Here is a 17,541-nt window from a genome sequence, read left to right on the forward strand (position 1 = left end):
ATCGCAGAGCCAAGTCCTCACGCTCGGATCTGAGAAAAAATAGGACTTTACGCACAACTGACATGAGTTCATCTTTATCAGCTCCATTTTAATATAATATGCAGCCTTATGAGCCAACGTCCTGCGACTTTTCCCCCCCAAATACTATATATATATTATATATATAGACTACAATAATGTTTTTTACACATGTATTCCGTTCTTTTCCTTTTCCTTTAGAAAAATGTATCTTTTAACAGAATCCGGAAAACGTTAAGAAGCTGTCTAAACATCGCTGTGTTGTCTGGAGATCTTCTTCTAGTATCATATTTTAATCAAACTTTATAAGATTAGATATGTTCCGCTTTTTCACCGACACGAGACGAGAGAACTGGGTGTCTAAATGTAGCTCGACATCGCCATCTTCCGGTGCAGGAAGGGCTTCAACAGCTGTCACCAACATTTACTGTTCTCCGTGAAACATCCGCTAACGTGGTTAATTCATTAGATTTCAAATTCTAATCAAGGTCTTTAAATATTTTAAAAATCATTTATCATATTAGAGTCAGCTGGTTTTTAGGCATTGTTTCAAGATACTGACACACACACACACACACACACACACACACACACACACACACACACACACACACACACACAGGCAGCAACAGATTAATGATGGATTATAACTAAACATTTACTCAAGTACTCTACATTAGTACACTTGTCTTTGAATATTTCCATTTTATTTTATTTTATTTTATTTATACTTTTTTCCCACGACATTTCAGATGGAAGCATAGTACTTTTTACTCCACTACATTTATTTGATTATTATAGCTGCTACCTTTTACATAAAAATATATAATATGCCCATATGATATGACAAAGTCCTGCAATACCGATCTACCCTGTAGTATAAATCGTATCTAAAAATGGCTCCACATTGATATATTATTTGGTCATAAAAAACAACAAGAAGAAATAGCAATCATAATATATTAAACAGATAATCATAATAGAAGACTTTGAAAGGAACGGTTCTGCATAATGAGTACTTTTTCTTTTTATACTTTAAGTACATTTTGCTCTGAACTATAAATAACAGTTTGAATTGAGGACATTTACTTATAATGGAGTATTTTTTAGATTGTGCTTTTACTTCATAAATGATCTGAGTTATTCTTCCACCACTGTTCTGAAACATGAGACGGAGCAGCAGTGACATCTAGTGGAGGAAGAATGAATGAGTGAGTGAAGGAAACGTCAAAATCCAAAAAGGACCATACCGTACCAGATTACCCCTAAATATTCTATTCTACATCTATATATAGAATATAATTTGCAGATTAATTCCCAAAAAAACATGATTTGATGATGATTTATTTTTTAATACTGTCAAGGTACAAAGAGTCAGTTGTCTTCTGAATGAAATAATGTTTTAACCATTTAATTAACCATAGATTTCTGTGTTGATATCTTAGGTTTTAGTCATGTTGTGTTAATTTACAGTCGAAATTATTTCCATTTTGATTTTCTCTTTGGGTTTCATGTGTCATCGTTCAGCCAGTAGATGTCCTCATATCCCCATACATATTAACTGAAGAACTGTTTCTGTTTTCCAATTTTACCTATTTATACTGTATAACAATGTGCACATAATACTGGCAGTTCGCTGTACCCTGCGGAAAGGCTTCGATTATCAGCCCACATCGTACAACTGATGAGGCAGAACAATCATTTTAACAGCAAGATAAATGTGCAAGACATTTAAACCAACAAAACATAAATGGTCAGAGTAGAAAATGGCAATAAAAGTGGCCAACATCTGTTAAGCTTCATGTTTTATTGAAACATATTTGCTGATGTGTTCTGATCAGAGGCCTTCTTCTCAGCATGCATAGTGTTTAACAGTAAGTCAGGACATATTTTTTTTTATTATTTTTTCCCCTTTTACAATGGAGGAGACATAACATTTGAGCATCAAGAAACTGAAATATTGTGTTGACACTGGATAATACATCAGCATCTTTTCACTAAAGTAATGACATATGCATTATAAGTGTACATGCACAAAGTGACTTGGAATTAAATAAAAATAAATGTTGTTCTAATTCAGAAAAAATAATGTTAAAGAGAGTCCAAGATTAGCACAGTGGTGTGCAAAGCTAAGCCAAAACTTCCAAATAGATTTTGATTGAAGTTTATTACAAAGTGGTTTCCAACCTCCATTTAAATCTCACATGTTCCTAATTATAACTTAACTCACTCTTCAGCCCGACCCTCCCATCCATCTATTCAACAAGTAATTTGTATGCAACAGAAGCAGTTTCCAGTTTTTGTTTGTGAACAGTAGTGAAGTACCCTTGTAGTAATGAAGTAGTGTTGGCTTCTTACCACTCCTGACAAGAATTGTGAACAACTTAAAAGTGAGTTTGTTCTCATTTTAAAAGATTTTGGGCCCTAAAGAGTTACAAAAACAAAGAATTGAGAGAAAAAGTGAACATTATGTAGTGAAAACACACTTGTTCTCTTTTATAGAACATGGAAAACATGGATTAAGCCTCAACATGCAAGTTATTTTATGTACATTTCATTTAAATAGCATTTTAAGAAAATTGTCTGTCAAGAAATGTGAAAATAGCCTTATATGAGGTAAAATCAACCCAGGATTTTAGTAAATACAAATCAATATTTGAATGATCAATCCAACTTGCTGGATTAGATTACGTTCTGTCCTGTTTTAAACCCAGTGCTTGTTTTTGTTCTGACAAGTGCAACGTTGATGATATATAGCATATACATGTCAAACGGTTACATAACAGATAGTTGAATTCATCAGTTTTAATCCAACAAAGATGCAACATTTGAAACACATCAAAGAAATTACATTATAGTTTGTTCTGCATTTCAACATGTGTGGACAGAACACACTGTTGTTGTCTTTTTTTGGAAAATGGAAACCATAAAGTTGCATGCCAGAACCAGTAAATAGAAGTTAGCCACGGAAAGAAAAAACAAGTTGTTTTCTGCATACTGTTAGGCCTTTCTTTGAGAGTTCTAACAAGTGCATTGGTGTGTGATATACAGTATATACAGTACATATCAGACTGCCAGATCAATGCACAGAGATATGTTTATATATATATATAAGTGCTTCAGTGGTTCTGAGTTAAATGCAATCAATTTAGCTGTAAGCCACCAAATGTGCTGTTTATGTCCAAAGTATTTGAAACAAATCAGAGAAATCCACCCTGTCGTTCCCCTCCCCGAGCTTTGTTTGACGTAGACGGGCTAAATCCAGGCAATAAATGTTAGGAATGTAACCAAAAAGGGGCTCAAAATTTTTCTGATTTATTTTTAGATGATGTGTTACATCACATTAGTGAGAGAACAGCTCTGATAATCACATTTTTTTCCCTCAGTGAACATACTGTAACTGGAAAGCTTAAGCAGAGTCATGAAGGCCGGAACTGTGCGTTGGCTTCTGGTTTACCCCAAGAGACACACAGACACACACACGTACACACACACACACACACACACACACACACACACACACACACACACACACACACACACACACACACACACACACACACACACACACACAGAGTGAAATAGTTAGAGATAAACAGTTACAAACAACCACCATTAACTTTGTTTTGGCCGTCACCACTTTTTCGGGGAAAACAATCTGTCTTTCAGTTCAGTGTCCTCTTGACTGCTGTTGAGGGCGGAGTCAGCTCCACTGTCCTCATAACTGGATTGGCTGTGTTACAGGATCAACTTTTTTTTGCTGTTTTCCCAGTGATTCTGCTCTGATCTGGTTTGAAAGTAGCTCAGGAGATTCAAGATCACCATGTAATCTTGTGCACTTGCCAAAGTATTAATTTCTAACAGCCATACAAAATCCAAAGCCACTGGAGCAAATTGCACACAAAAATAACCCCAGTGGACCTGAGTGATTACAAAATGAAGTTCTTCTCTAGGAGACAGAAATTTGTAAATAGATAGAAAATATAGATTGGCTAAACATGCATAAAATAGCCTGCCATCTGCAGTAGAAAACAGAACAGAGATACAGTGTCTTTAAATACTTTTGGCACTCTATAAAAGGATTTAGAAGAAAAATTCCTCCATTATCAGACTATCAAAGTTCACATGGTTTACATTCCAACTGTAGTTTACATTGGTGGAAGAAGTACTGATATACCTTCCTTAAATAAAAGCAGCAATACCACAGTTGCCTAACACTAAACTACAGATAATATCAATAAAAGTAAACAAATGTTAGCCAAGCATTTTAGGTAGTTGTTATCTATCTGATTCACGAACAAATACATGCGAATGGAGTGAAGTAGAGGTATAAGGTGGAAATACTCATGGAAAGGACAAGTACAGAACTTGAGTAGAATGTATTTAGTTACATCACAAACACTAAATAAAGTATATTACAGAACAGTGTTATTATAGTGCCACAGTGTTATAAATAGTCCCTCATGCAGTGGACTGAAATAGTGAACATGTTGCAGCTGGAGTGCAAAAGTATATTGTAAGCCAATCAAGAGCTGAGCCTTTTTGTTATTAGATGTGATATTAAACTTGTCCTATATGAAAACTCAACAACTTAATGCAGATGGAAATAGTAAAGAAATACAGAATTACATTTACACTGCATTTGAAAAATAAGAAAAGTTGATTGATGAGATAATCCATGTTAGTGGAATGGATTAAAAGCAACATCATCCCCATGTGTGAAGTCCATTCATTTAATCAAGGCAGAGTGTGGCTGCTGCCCCTGCTGACTGGGGAGTTTTATAATTGACAGAAGAGGAGAATTGCAAATGAATGAACTTCCCTGCATAAATATGAATATATGTCATATAGCCTTAGTGAATCAGCAAACACTATAGAAAAACTGAACCTCCTCATCCACATCCTCAAAAGATAATTGGTTAAGTTTTATATGTTGGTCTTATAGGGTGAAGAACAACTAACTGAAAGGAAATAGTGAGCAGCATCCCACATGTTTGGACTGACTTTTTGATGCTATCACATGAGATTGTAAATGGTGATATTCACTGCTCAATACAAGATGTTCTGTGTGTGTGTGTGTGTGTGTGGGTCAGGGTGCGAATAGTGTGACATGGTCACAATATTGTCCACCCTGTACTGGTCAAAGTGAGTGGTTTAATGAATTAAAACAGCGATTTCTAAAGGGCAGTGACGCACAGCTCCACTTTAATCCAGATTACACTGAAACACTAATCCCGTAAAAATACTGTTTCTTCAAAACAAATATGTTTTTTTCCCTAATATGTCATGTCTTAGGTGTGTATTTGATTGTTGTCTTCAGATTGGATGCATATACAGTTATGTTACATGTACATTTATTTCATGTCAATCATGCTGCATACAAGTGGTGTGATTCCTTAAATTCAATGAATTGATTGGAAGAGCAGCTGTGGTCAGCATTACCATTGATTGTCCTGTGGCTGCTAAACAAGAGCGTGTGTGTGGGTGTGTGTGTGTGTGTGTGTGTGTGTGTGTGTGTGTGCAGTCTTATGGGGCCGGGGTTATATAATCGGCTTGACATCTGACAGTCAAGATCACTAATGGAGAAAATGAATGTGTGGTGGATCGGAGGACGCATGGCTGAGATTTCACCTTGTTTTTGCACCCAGCTGGGCCTGAGGTGGGTCATAAGATGTTGGTCTGGTTCTACCAAATATGGTGATTCAGAAGAACCGGCATTAAATCAGGCGGATATACGTAGTGTATACAGACTATTTGTTCCACCCCTCACTGAGCAGCAAAGAGATTCTGCATACAAGAGGGATTTGAAATTAGGCTGGTTTGGTAAACTGGGGATGGCTGCAACATGTTTTCTTTTTGTGGGTCTTTGCTTTTTATTATAAGTATGTTTACGTTAACTATCTGAGTGAAAGTAACATAAGTTGTACCATAGGAATGAACAGGGTCCCGGCTCTGTATGCAGTTCTCTTTATACATCCTTGGTCCTCCTACAATTCTTTTATCCAAAGCGACATACATTTGAGAGTTCATGCAACACAAGCAAAGATCAAGTCAGGGGACAACACGTGAGTAAGTGCCATGGGTTAAGTTTGAGTCCAATAGGACGTTTTTTTCTCTCCATCGATTATCTGTGAAGGTCTTTAGTCTCTTCTTAAAATTTGAGAGGGAGTCAGCTGATCAGATGGAGTATGGATGTCTAACCTCTTGTCCAAATATGGTCACTTCTGGCTCAGAAAATCCAAGATGACGATGGCCAAAATGCCAAACTCAATGCTCCAAAAGCTAGTCCACAAATCAAATGGTGATATCACAGTGACTATTTCCACTTCTTTCATAAAGTCTTTGATACTTGCTTATAATTTTAGCATTGAGCATGCTAAGCTAAGATGGTAAACGTTACACCTGCAAAAACATCAATGTGCTACCATTGGTATTGTTAGCTTGTTTAGCTTAAGTACAGCCTCAGCATAGGCCTGTTAGCCTTACTAAGTGGGTGAGAGTTTAGTTTACTATTGTCATTTACACTTTTTTGAATCTAATTGTAGTTTGTTTAGTCAGAATTCTGTTTTAATCTGTAGATTTACAAGCATTTATTAATCCACGTTTGTTTGTTTGATATTAGCCTGTTTTATTACAGTTACCATCCAGACAGTTATTCAAGTGAAGTTGTTATTTAATGGTTTGTTAAATATTAGGTTTATTCCCACAATGTGTGAATTCAACTTGTGCACAAATGCACATTTGCAATATATTGCATTTTTTTCCTTTTGCTGTTCTATTCTTTTATTCCTATCTTCATTCTTCAGACATATTATACTGCATAACATTTAATCTGCACAATGTGAGTGTTATTTACTTCCAGAGTCAGCTGGTTTTCCTATCTGGTCATTGATAATTCACTTATTTACTGCAGGGTTGACAGGGCAGGGAGCATCTCTATAAAAATCACCTCATCTGATGCTTGTGGTTTATTGAGGTTACCAGTGTTACAACCATCCTCATATTATTATTTTAGTTTTACCTCCCTCATGTTGATTCATATAACGTCTCCTTTCTTTCTGAAACTGTCCTCACTCCCTCTGATTCCCTCTTTCTCCTGCACTCGTGGTCATGTTGTTGTATAATCCTCTCAAAAAGCCCATATGAAAACTTCATTGGTTGACCAGACATAATCCTCAGTGAACTCTTAAGTACCTGAATATGTTTGATTGTAAGAGAGGGAGGGAAAAAAAGCACACTGTGGTCTGCTGCCAGACATTTGGATTCAAACTATGATATAATCCAGCAGTTATTTGATGTATAATCTCTGTCCAGTGTGGTTTAAATAATTAATCTGTGGACATCATCAATGACGACAAATCATAATTCGATACTAATAAACTATAGGGAAAGAGAAAAGGTATTTTTTATTACATCAAAGTAATACCTTCCATTAATGCATCAGGTATTTTTTTTTTAAATATTAATTTATTGCATAATGTTCCATGAAGCTCTAAAAATCCCTTTGTGTTGGCAGTTGATCATGTTGGCCTGCAGTGGTTTAGGAAGTGAGGTCAAAGTAACACTTCCTACCAGATGACAGCTCCATATGTACGACAGTGTCTGGGAACTTTGATGTTCACACGGAGCTGGTGGACTTTTATATTGATTGTAATGACAATAATCTGCTCAGGACTGATGTATGTAGCAAATTTCAAGAAAATTTTACAGCATCTGAAAAATCTAGCAGTGCTTCTCCTGCAGATGAATTAGCTGGAATATACTGTATGAGAAAGAAGCTGATGACAACAGGCTGGGTTTGCTTACTGCACACTGTCATTACTGCATAATTATGCAACAACCCGCTCCACTGACAGGCTGTCGTCAATTAATCTGCTTAGAAACACCAACTGGGGGCATCTACTGTATGTTGTAACCTCTGGGTGTTATCTTCATGGTGCTGGTTAAACGTCTACTTCACTGTATCTGCACTGACGCACTGAAAATTATATTCTTACTCCACTGTGTAGAAATACTCTCTTATGAGTAAAAGTTGTAAATCCAAAGATTTGGTAACACATATTCACCCTTAACTAATTGCTGCATATTCTGCATCACCATATTATACAATTACTAGGCCATTAATTAAGAATACCTGCTCAACAGCCTCTCAATTACAACTTATTGATAGAATGTAAGCCATTTGTATATGATCTTAGCATGCTTTACTCAATATAGGTCTTACAAGGTGGTAGCACCACAAGAACAGTCATTCTCTCATCATAAATTAATACATTTACATTATTTGTATGTTACAAAACCAATTATTTCAAATTAGGTCTTTCTAACTCAGAATCATTCTAAAGTGAGGTGCTCACAACGACACTACACTACTACACTTCTCTTGTAGTCTGAAAACCTCTGGAATGGTCTAGTAATAAAGTAGATATTTTTACTTGTGCTGCCTTTGTTATTCTGACACTAAATACAAATAAAACCTATTCATCTCAATAGACCTCCATTTTTTAATCTTTAAGAACAGGCTCTGTTAATTGCCGTAGTTGTGTGTTATAATGTATTTACCAAGGACGTGTTTTATTTAGTCACACTACTAGGTAATTACTTATGAACAATACCTCACGTCAGAATTGGGAACATATTCTGGGCTAGAAAGGCTAAATTTTGAGTTATTTGGACACTAATGATACTTTTGACTATGAATAATACAAAATAAAAACAAAAGACAAATATTTTAGCCAGTTTTCATCCTTTATTAATCATCCGAGAATTGCTGGATATTTGCAAGTTGTTGTTATTTTGGATAAATAACTTATATACAGCAATAATGAACAGCAATTGGGCTGACAGGATTCACAGAGACCAGTAACTATAAAAAAAATATACATATAGATTACATAATCATTGGTCATCTGGGCTCCTAACATCTTGACTTCACTACTAACTAATAATTAAGTATTTCAAAGTTCACACTTGTAAGATATTTTTCATGGGGGATTTAAGGTGTGAATGGGCTTGTTTGTGCTTCTGAGGATTATATTATGATGTCATAAATCACATGTGGATCATTATATAGAAACTGGATCTGCTGAAGTATCCTGTATTATTAAAATCTGTTCACCTTTCTTTTGAAATCAACTAAAAGAAACTCAACTCTGACTCCAAGTCTGATCAATATGTTATTAACATTCCTTATTATCTTAATCTACACTTTAATCATATGCTACATTAAAACAATAGAGCAAGAGCAGACGAGTTGGTTTCTGAAACCTACTGTAAGAATATTGATTATATGATAACCAGTATGTGTTATTGTGTACTGTCTAACGTTGTGGTTAAACAATACTTTTCCAAAAAAAGTAATGCAGCTTCTTAGAAAATAATCATATGTAAAAAAAAAAATCACAATATTTGTATTTAATGTTGTTTTTAATATTATGAAGTTAAATGAATAAATTACACTAAAGGTTGGGGAGCATTAGCTAATTTAATTTTAAACCAGAAATAAATAAACAATTTCAGTAATTAAATGTGACTTTTATTTCTCTATTTAAATGTCACAAAGACTGCTGTCTTTATTTCATATGTCAATCCGCTGGTGAGAAGCATGTCCAGTTAATCTATAGCCTAATCTAATCTAATCTCTAACTTGTTGTGGGGGCTGTGCATTGAAGAATGGTCCCCTTGTTTCGAGGATTAGTGCACTTCTACTCTGAATATAGAGGTCACTCATGACCATACGGAGCATGACGAGAGTGGCATGCACTCACTTTCACATTTCAGTGACGGCTGCAATAAACAAGGACGGACGCCGTCCTGTCTGTCGTCATAAATCTGTGACATGAATTCTCTCTCTGAGCTATCTGTCTGTTTGGTTTGAAGTGATTGCATTACTTTTTTGACCGTTTATATTTTAAATCAACCATAAAAATAGCTGAATATTTTAGCATCATAGATGATGAAATAAAATCATCCTCTCCTTTTTATTAACCAGAGAAAACCAGAAAAATCCTGAATTTGTGACAGAAATAGTCAAGTCGGTTGTGTTTTTGTTGAGTTCACAATAAAATACTGCTGCACTCAATGGATCCAGTGGACCAAAGAGGAATTGTTTGGACATGTTCAATTTTGTTTTCAGCAACTTTAAAATTGAGTAATTCAACATTTTTTCTAATATTCTAATTCAGTTTTTTGTTGACAGAATCCATTATGAAACACAACTGCAGAATCAAAGGACAACACATCCAGGACAGATGCTCACAGGGGACAGAGGCTACCACACATGCACATACACCAACAGACAGAAACGTTGAAGTACCTGTGAGAAACCACCAGGACAGTAAGTGTGTGTCATTATTTCATGCTTAGTTTATTTCGACTTGTTCTCAATTTGAGGCACATCGATCTTTTCCCCGGTGAGGAACTGCCAGATGCCTCCTCTGTAGTTCTCATTTCCCAAAGCGTACAGGAAGACATTGAAGGTGGGAGAGGTCTTAGCCAGGATGGGAGCCATCTGCAGAGACAGGTGCGAGCAGGATGAGGTTGTTAGTAACAAAAGAACCTCAAGGAGCATTACAGATTATCATGAAAATGCCCTTAAATAGATATCAAGCAGAACTGCTTATTTGACTAATCAATTTAAAGACACTATAATTAGAATATTTATGACAATAAAAAAATTTCAAATAATTCTGATGTCACCTGTTTGTAGAAAAAATAGAAACTCCCAGTGAAAATTGTTGCAGTATATGTGTTGTTTGTGAAGATGCTGTCTACCAGAGTGTCTTTTTTGATATGACCACAGGGTGTGCCAAAGTAAGAAATCTTCATCTTCTACATATAGGGACTTTAAGATGAGTGATATGACATTTAGTGCATTCAAATAAGTAAATAAAGAATAGCTATGTAAAGATATAGTGGAGTAATGGTTTCCTGAGGAAAGTATGAAGTCACGGTTCCTCTGAGTGTGTGGTAATCTAAGTATCTCCATTCTTTGTTTTGGTAGGCGTCCAGTTGCCTGTGCATTGGACCTAACCTTCACGCCACTGATGGTCAGTTCTGCAGTGTCTCAGAAACTAAGTGTGAGCTAATGCTGTTTGCACTGTTAGTGATGTTAGCACCACTGATAAAGGCGCCATGTCCAACAATAGTTGTACGGGAGTTGTCAGGTTGCCCTGGTTTGAGCTAGTAGTAATCCCCATTAACACTAGCCATGTTTCCATTAAAGTTGAAGGAAGTTTTGAAGCAACATTTTGAAATGAGCAAATAAACAAAGCTGCATAAATATACTTCCGTCAGAAGATGGCAGCCAGCCACGAGAGAAAAAGCAGTTTCCATCTCCTATTTAGCACATTAACTATTTTTCCAAAAAGACAAAAAAAACCCTCAAGCGGGCCTAAATCTTTTATGTGCATTTTCAAAAGTTTTAACGAATTTTGGTATTTCCATCAAGCTTTTCTCATGCAAATGTTAAAAATGTGCATAGAAAATTGTTGATGGAACAAGACTATTGTTAGCTTCATCAGCACTGCCATCAGTTTGTGTGTGATGTCAGAGGTGAGAGCCGTGTGCAGCCAATGCTGGCTCAGACTCTGTATGTCAATCAAACTTCAGTAAGAGCTATGAGGAGGCAATCGCAGCTAAGATTGAATCTTGCTCCAGAGTCTAATATCTGACACATTGGAAATTATATGCATTTTAAAACATAACCATAAATATGTTTGAGTTATAATTTTGATTCTAGTTGTGTGCACGTATGTGCTGGCTGTCCTCACCATCCTGAGCTTGGGGGAGACCAGGTTGGCGTTCTCCACAGCGGCGTAGAAAGCCAGGATGCCATAGGGGCCCCAGCAGAACAGCATAGTCTTCAGAGGAGTGTTGGCGTTGAACTATACAAAGTAAAGTAGAGAGAGAGGCAGAGCAGGAGGGATAAACATGAATGATTAGTTACCAATCAAACACAAGAAGCGAAGGAGACAAAAATGCCTTGTGTCATGAGGTCCAGTCACACGCCTGGGATAATGTCTGGGAGAATAACAGTGTCTGTGTAAAGGTCATTCATGCTCGGCTATAAAACAGAACAGCTAGTGAGTAAAGAGGCAGTTTGTTGTAATCCAGGGTCAAGTAGGCATTGTTCTTACTCCCAGTTGACACATTTAGAGTGAAATTTAACCCCTTTACACACAGGTTGCGCTGCTTAAGTAGCTTTAAGGTTGAAAAAAAAAAGCCTTTCATTTTTTTGTGCCAGTGTTATATGTTCTGTATCAGCTTGTTCCAACTCTGCATTGAAGCCATATGATGCTTAAACAAAGTGAAATATTTTAAACTGACAACTTTCTGCTTTTATGCCTGCACTTGACATTGAAATATTCTAGATGTCTTGTGTATTATATTAAACACATTTGACATCACTGGAAACTTCTGCATTTTTGGAATAAGTTTGAAAAAAAAATTACTTTACTACTTACTTTACTAATTACTTACTGACCCAAAAAGCCACTTACAGAGGATATTTATAAAGCAACATCAGACACAACTACTCACCACTTCTTGGCCATGGGACAAGTCTGCACAATTGTACCCCTATGGGTTTTTATGGCGTATATTGTGTGACTAGTGCATCACATTACATTACATAATTGCTTTGCTCCAGTGCAGAGCTTGGTGTCTCTATTCTGCAGACTGTGTGATGAAAGGGTCTCCAGCCAACTCAGATGACTGTGATTAATAGACTTATGCAACATAAAGTGAGGAAGCCCGATTCAGCCCTCTGAGGTACTCCACTATTGAACCTGCCATTCATAGATACTCTGTTGTTTGCTACTGTCCGCATTCCCAACTAAAGCACCCGGTCTTCCCCCCGAGGCAGTGACCTATATATGTCACAGCCTGCGTGCTCTCCATTCACTGACTTTTTTTGTCACTCTGAATAAGGGCCACGTGAGAAAGTTGTGCTCACACCAGGAAGAGTATTCCACTGATTTCTGTCCATGGGCAGTGGTGGAGAAAGTAAAATACTAATACCACACTGTTAAATACTCTGTAACAAGTCCTTCATTAAAATCCTACTTTAGTCAAAGTATCCTAAATGCAGAAAATATTATACTATTATTATGATTATTATTATTATTATTATCATTATTATTATTATTGTTATTATTATTATTATTATTATTAATAATAATAATAATAATAATAATAATAATAATAATAATTGGTCAAAAAAATTGACTGAAACAAACATTTATTTGCTGATTAATTATCCATTAATCGATTGATTGTTTGGTTTGAAAATATTGAATAATTAAGAATGAGAAATGTCCTCACAATTTCCCAAAGCCCAAAGCGACATCGTCTCAATGCTTGGCTCATACAAACAGTAGTATGAAACTCCTAATTAGTAAAAGTAAATTGCAATAATTAATTGTATAAACAGCAAATCCTCACATTTGTGAAGCTAAAGCAATCCATTGTTTTTGAAAGAAGTGATCAAAATGGCTGCCAATTTTATTTCAGTTTACTTATGTTAGCTGTACTTGATATATTTTAAGTTATTCATATGTGTTGAATGCAAAAAAACCCTGAATTAATTAAGCAGTTAAAGCTGTCAGACAAATGAGTAAAAAGCAGATTTTTTTCCCTCTAAAAATCGAAAAGTGTCATGAAAAGAAGGACTCAAGTAAAGTGCCTAAAATGTGTTGTTAGGTCCAGTAGTTAAGTAAATGTTTCGAGTTACATTCCTTAACTGAAAATGGGTGACTTCAAAACAGGAATAGTCTTCATGCGGATTGAATAATTTGTAAGGTCTTGTGCATTAGTCATAACTGCTCTTCTACTATTACTCACAGTGTTTGGGGTTTCACAGTCATTTTCTAAATTCCTCAGCACCAAGCATGTGATCAAAACAGGTTTGGAGCAACTGAAGCAAAACAGAGCCGGTCTGTATTAGAGCTGTTTTTTTTTTTGTTAACTTACCCTGGGGTTTCCAGTCTTCTTGAATTTTTGTGCAATGGATTGGTAAGAGGACATGACAACAAACACCTGGATGGCCATGTTGAAGATGCTCATGGGGATCAAGTAGGAGACATAGTTTCTGTGGAGAAAAAGGCTCAAAGATCAGGATAAACGGCTCCCAGGGAGGGAGAGAGAATGCAAAGACATCTATCTATGTGTGTGAGTACAGTACCTGTCACCCTTGCTGTAGTCCAGAGTGCAGCAGGTCCTGAGGGGCTCGTAGTCGTACTCTCCCCAGCCGATGAGGGGCATGGCAGACCAGAAGGCAGTGAAGAGCCAGATAAACACAGCCAGAGTGATGGCACTGCTCCACTGCAGCTTTGTCCCTGGTTAAAACAGGTTCAACACATTCATCATCACTATTTCTAACACCTCTAACACATGTCACACTGCTGCCGAAGCACTTTATTTTTACGTGTTAATACCAGAGCTGTAGTACACAGAAAATAGTATGAACTGCTGGTCAGATGTCCAGTCCCTCCCCCTTCCCCTTATATCCGGCTTTTAATGATGTCTAAAAATAGCTGTAGGGCTAATTATATTACTCACTATGAAAAGAAAAAAAGTTTGTTCTCAACATTCAAGCCTCCAAGGTTCAAAGTTCAACCCAATTTGTTTAACTGCTTATTACAAATTCGTTCACAGGATATTTAGTCATTATTTCAGAACAGTCTGTGTCTCGGACAACAGGCCACTTGTTGACCAGCTCATCTCTTTATTAGCAGAAGCTCTAAAGATCAGATGGAGAACAAAATCATGGTCAATGTGTGTGTGTGTGTGTGTGTGTGTGTGTGTGTGTGTGTCTGTCTGTGTGTGTGTCTGGAGGGAGAGTAGACACAGAAGCAGGTGTTTCACTTACTAGTGCAGTACTGGTGGTATCTGTCCCAGGCAATGGCGGCTATGAAGTGGATGCTGGCGAGAGCTGTCATAAAGCCCTGGAAACCATGAGTCTGGCATCCCTCAGAGCCATAAGGCCAGTATCTGAAAACAAGGGGTGTGATCATTATAAATGTATTCATTCATTTATTATTGAGCTCTGTATAGCAGGATGTATGACTGCTTAAATTCTTGACCAAACACACTGAAATAGATGTATGTAAGCAATTCACTTAATTCAGACTCTATATTTAAAATAATAACAGCAATAGAAGCTATATATAATCCCTACACTCATGAACACTGAGATCTCTCATCTCGTGATTACAGCTTGAAAATCCCTTGCCCAGTGTGACAAACAGCAGTGTATTGACCGCTCCCCCACCACTCTACTGCCTTGCTTGTTGCTCCCTGTATCGATCATACAGCTCCATGTAGATAAATCACCTCAAAGACAAGTAACCAGGTATCTTTTGCTCATTACATTTCATCTGATGGCCATAGTTGGTCAGACCTTGATGTTGATTACGAAAGGGGCGGTTACATCACTCACCTCAGGAAGCTGGAGAAAGCGGCGATGGTGGCGTTCATAGAGATGCCCATATCAGCCATCGCTAAGCTGAACACTAGGAAATTGCTGGGGGTCCTCAGCTCTCTCACTTTGAGGAAAGCAGCGATTGTTACCGCGTTTAAAAAGAAGCCCAGTAGACCTTTGGTGGAGCAGAAATAAACAGTCATGAATAATGCAGGAGATGAATGGAAATCGGAGCGCACGGCGATTTTTTTCTTTTCTTTCTTTTTTTTTCTTGCGCCACATGCACCCACCGTCATTTCATAACAAACATATAAACATCGCAGTAATGCTTTTATATTTTCTTGTTTCAGACTTTAGGTTCATCCTGATATTTAAAGAGAAAGCTGACCCTGCCTCCCACTGCATTACACGGTCTGTGACCGGGTGGCGTCAGGTCCTGTCATAGGTTAATGTCACCCAGCTGGTGCTACTCTCCTCGCTGTATTTTGGCTAAATCCCAACACAAAACATAAACACTCACCCTCCACCAACAGACACGATCCCAGGGAGAACACATCAAAGTCGGAGAAACCCTCCGGTAAAGGGTAAGACGAGACCATCCTGAAGCCGAATTGACACAACAAAGTACAGCTGTCACAGACTTTTCACTCCTCCCAATCCGATCGTTTACGATGTGCCTCAATGTGGCCGAAGGGAGTCCGCTTTTAAAGGGACATTTCACGTGAAAAGCATGCACTTTATTATGTAAAGCCCCCCACTCGCTGTCGCCCCAATCCGTGCAGGAATGTCTTAATGAACATAACCTCACAAACCGCAACCCTTAATGCGCATTTACCCACCGCAACCAGCAAAGCCCTCAATTAGTTACACAACAAGCCTTTGTGTCTCTGCGTCCTGGTGAGGATGCAGCCGCCGCTGATGTCAAAGGACGAGACAACGCGTGTGATGCAGCCCCGCAGCTCTGCATCGCTTTAAGGAGACACAACAGGTGTCTGCAGAGCTCCTGCCAATCAGAACACATTGAAGAAGAAGGACCCCCCCCCCCCCAACAGCAACAATAATAACCCCATTATTCTGAGAATTGCATGGTTTTGCCAAAGGCTGTGAGTGTTTACTGACATATGCTGCAGCGTAAATACGTGTTGAGAAGTGCATGAAATAAAAAGGCATGAATAAAGGATTTAAAATGTCTAGATTTCCAGTGCATTGCAGCAGCTTATGCAGGAATATATTAAAATGAAATGTGATGTGTTTCAATTCATACTAGTAACTCTGCTCATTTGCTGATTGATGACACAACGTGATTATTGTTACAGGAGAGAGTGAGAGTGGTCAATGTGAGTATTGTACTACACCTTTATTAATCCTTTGCCCCATATGGCAGGACTCTGTTTTGAAGAGTGGATGTGAGACAGGACATGTGAACATTCGCTCTGTGGGCTTTTTATTGCAGGAAATTAGAGCTAACTCAAGATGTGCCTGAAACAACAGGAAAAAAGACCTTTTGAACAACAAGAGAGACTTGATTTAGACCGGATCTTCCTGTTTGATAAGGGAAAAATGTGGTAAACAATTAAAACCAGTGTTTTGTTCCAGCTTTAGCAGTTTAACATGTATGTAAATGACACGAAAATCCAGCCATCATCCCCAGCCTTTAATGGATTTGTCATGTTTCAGTTGCAACATCATATGCAGCTTTTCATGCCATGGGGATATAGTGGACACAAGCCTGACATTGTGTTGAAGTTTTAGGATTATAAGATCAGAAATCTTTGTGAAAAAATAGGTGAAAATGATTCACATGAGGTCACATGAAAATATAAATAGTCATGATCCAATATATTTATTCATTTATTTATTTAATTTTAGGCCACTTTACATCTGACTAAAAACAAAAGGCTGAGTCTCCCAACAAAACCTCCCAAATCCCTGTGCCCTCAATTGACCTCAACATGAGTTCAAGTGTGCAGCCGTCACATTGTTGCGTGTTTCTTTCTTTTTTCTGTCTAAATTTAGCATTTTATTGTTTTTGTCACACTAAAAACTACATTTATGCTTTATCAAATGCATACCATTACAGATGAAATAGGAGAAAAAACCCT

At 37.3% G+C, this 17,541-nt stretch overlaps 1 protein-coding gene and 1 long non-coding RNA gene across 3 annotated transcripts in view; one reads left to right on the top strand and one right to left on the bottom strand.

The window, feature by feature from the left end:
• Window positions 1-10,298, top strand: part of LOC131993370 (uncharacterized) — a 29,733-nt gene extending 19,435 nt beyond the window's left edge. Inside the window, exon 3 of the long non-coding RNA XR_009396313.1 lies at window positions 10,217-10,298. This is a non-coding gene — a long non-coding RNA (uncharacterized LOC131993370). The remainder of the gene's footprint in view (window positions 1-10,216) is intronic.
• A 61-nt stretch (window positions 10,299-10,359) lies between these two features.
• On the bottom strand, window positions 10,360-16,434 carry rgra (retinal G protein coupled receptor a). 2 transcript variants are annotated; one of them, XM_059359240.1, is made up of 7 exons: window positions 15,960-16,434; window positions 15,458-15,614; window positions 14,888-15,009; window positions 14,201-14,354; window positions 13,990-14,107; window positions 11,790-11,903; window positions 10,360-10,528 (listed from the first exon to the last, which is right to left on the bottom strand). In XM_059359240.1, exons 1-7 carry the CDS (start codon window positions 16,036-16,038, stop codon window positions 10,385-10,387), a joined length of 888 nt encoding a protein of 295 aa, XP_059215223.1. In that variant the 5' UTR covers window positions 16,039-16,434; the 3' UTR covers window positions 10,360-10,384. The 2 variants fall into 2 exon arrangements, with proteins under 2 accessions (XP_059215223.1, XP_059215222.1); XM_059359239.1 differs by lacking the exon at window positions 15,960-16,434 and having other exon boundaries at window positions 15,458-15,919.
• Window positions 16,435-17,541: the final 1,107 nt, after the last annotated feature.

This window comes from Centropristis striata, chromosome 20 (assembly GCF_030273125.1).
Source record: "Centropristis striata isolate RG_2023a ecotype Rhode Island chromosome 20, C.striata_1.0, whole genome shotgun sequence".
NCBI classification, from domain to species: Eukaryota; Metazoa; Chordata; class Actinopteri; order Perciformes; family Serranidae; genus Centropristis; species Centropristis striata.

Excerpts from the sequence above, each read along its gene's own strand:
- rgra (XM_059359239.1), bottom strand. The coding sequence starts at position 15,735 with ATGACGGTGGGTGCATGTGGCGCAAGAAAAAAAAAGAAAGAAAAGAAA. Across the intron at positions 15,010-15,457 it reads GCTTTCTCCAGCTTCCTGAG|ATACTGGCCTTATGGCTCTG; the intron begins GTGAGTGATGTA and ends CCTTGTTTTCAG. Across the intron at positions 11,904-13,989 it reads AGAAGACTGGAAACCCCAGG|TTCAACGCCAACACTCCTCT; the intron begins GTAAGTTAACAA and ends TACTTTGTATAG.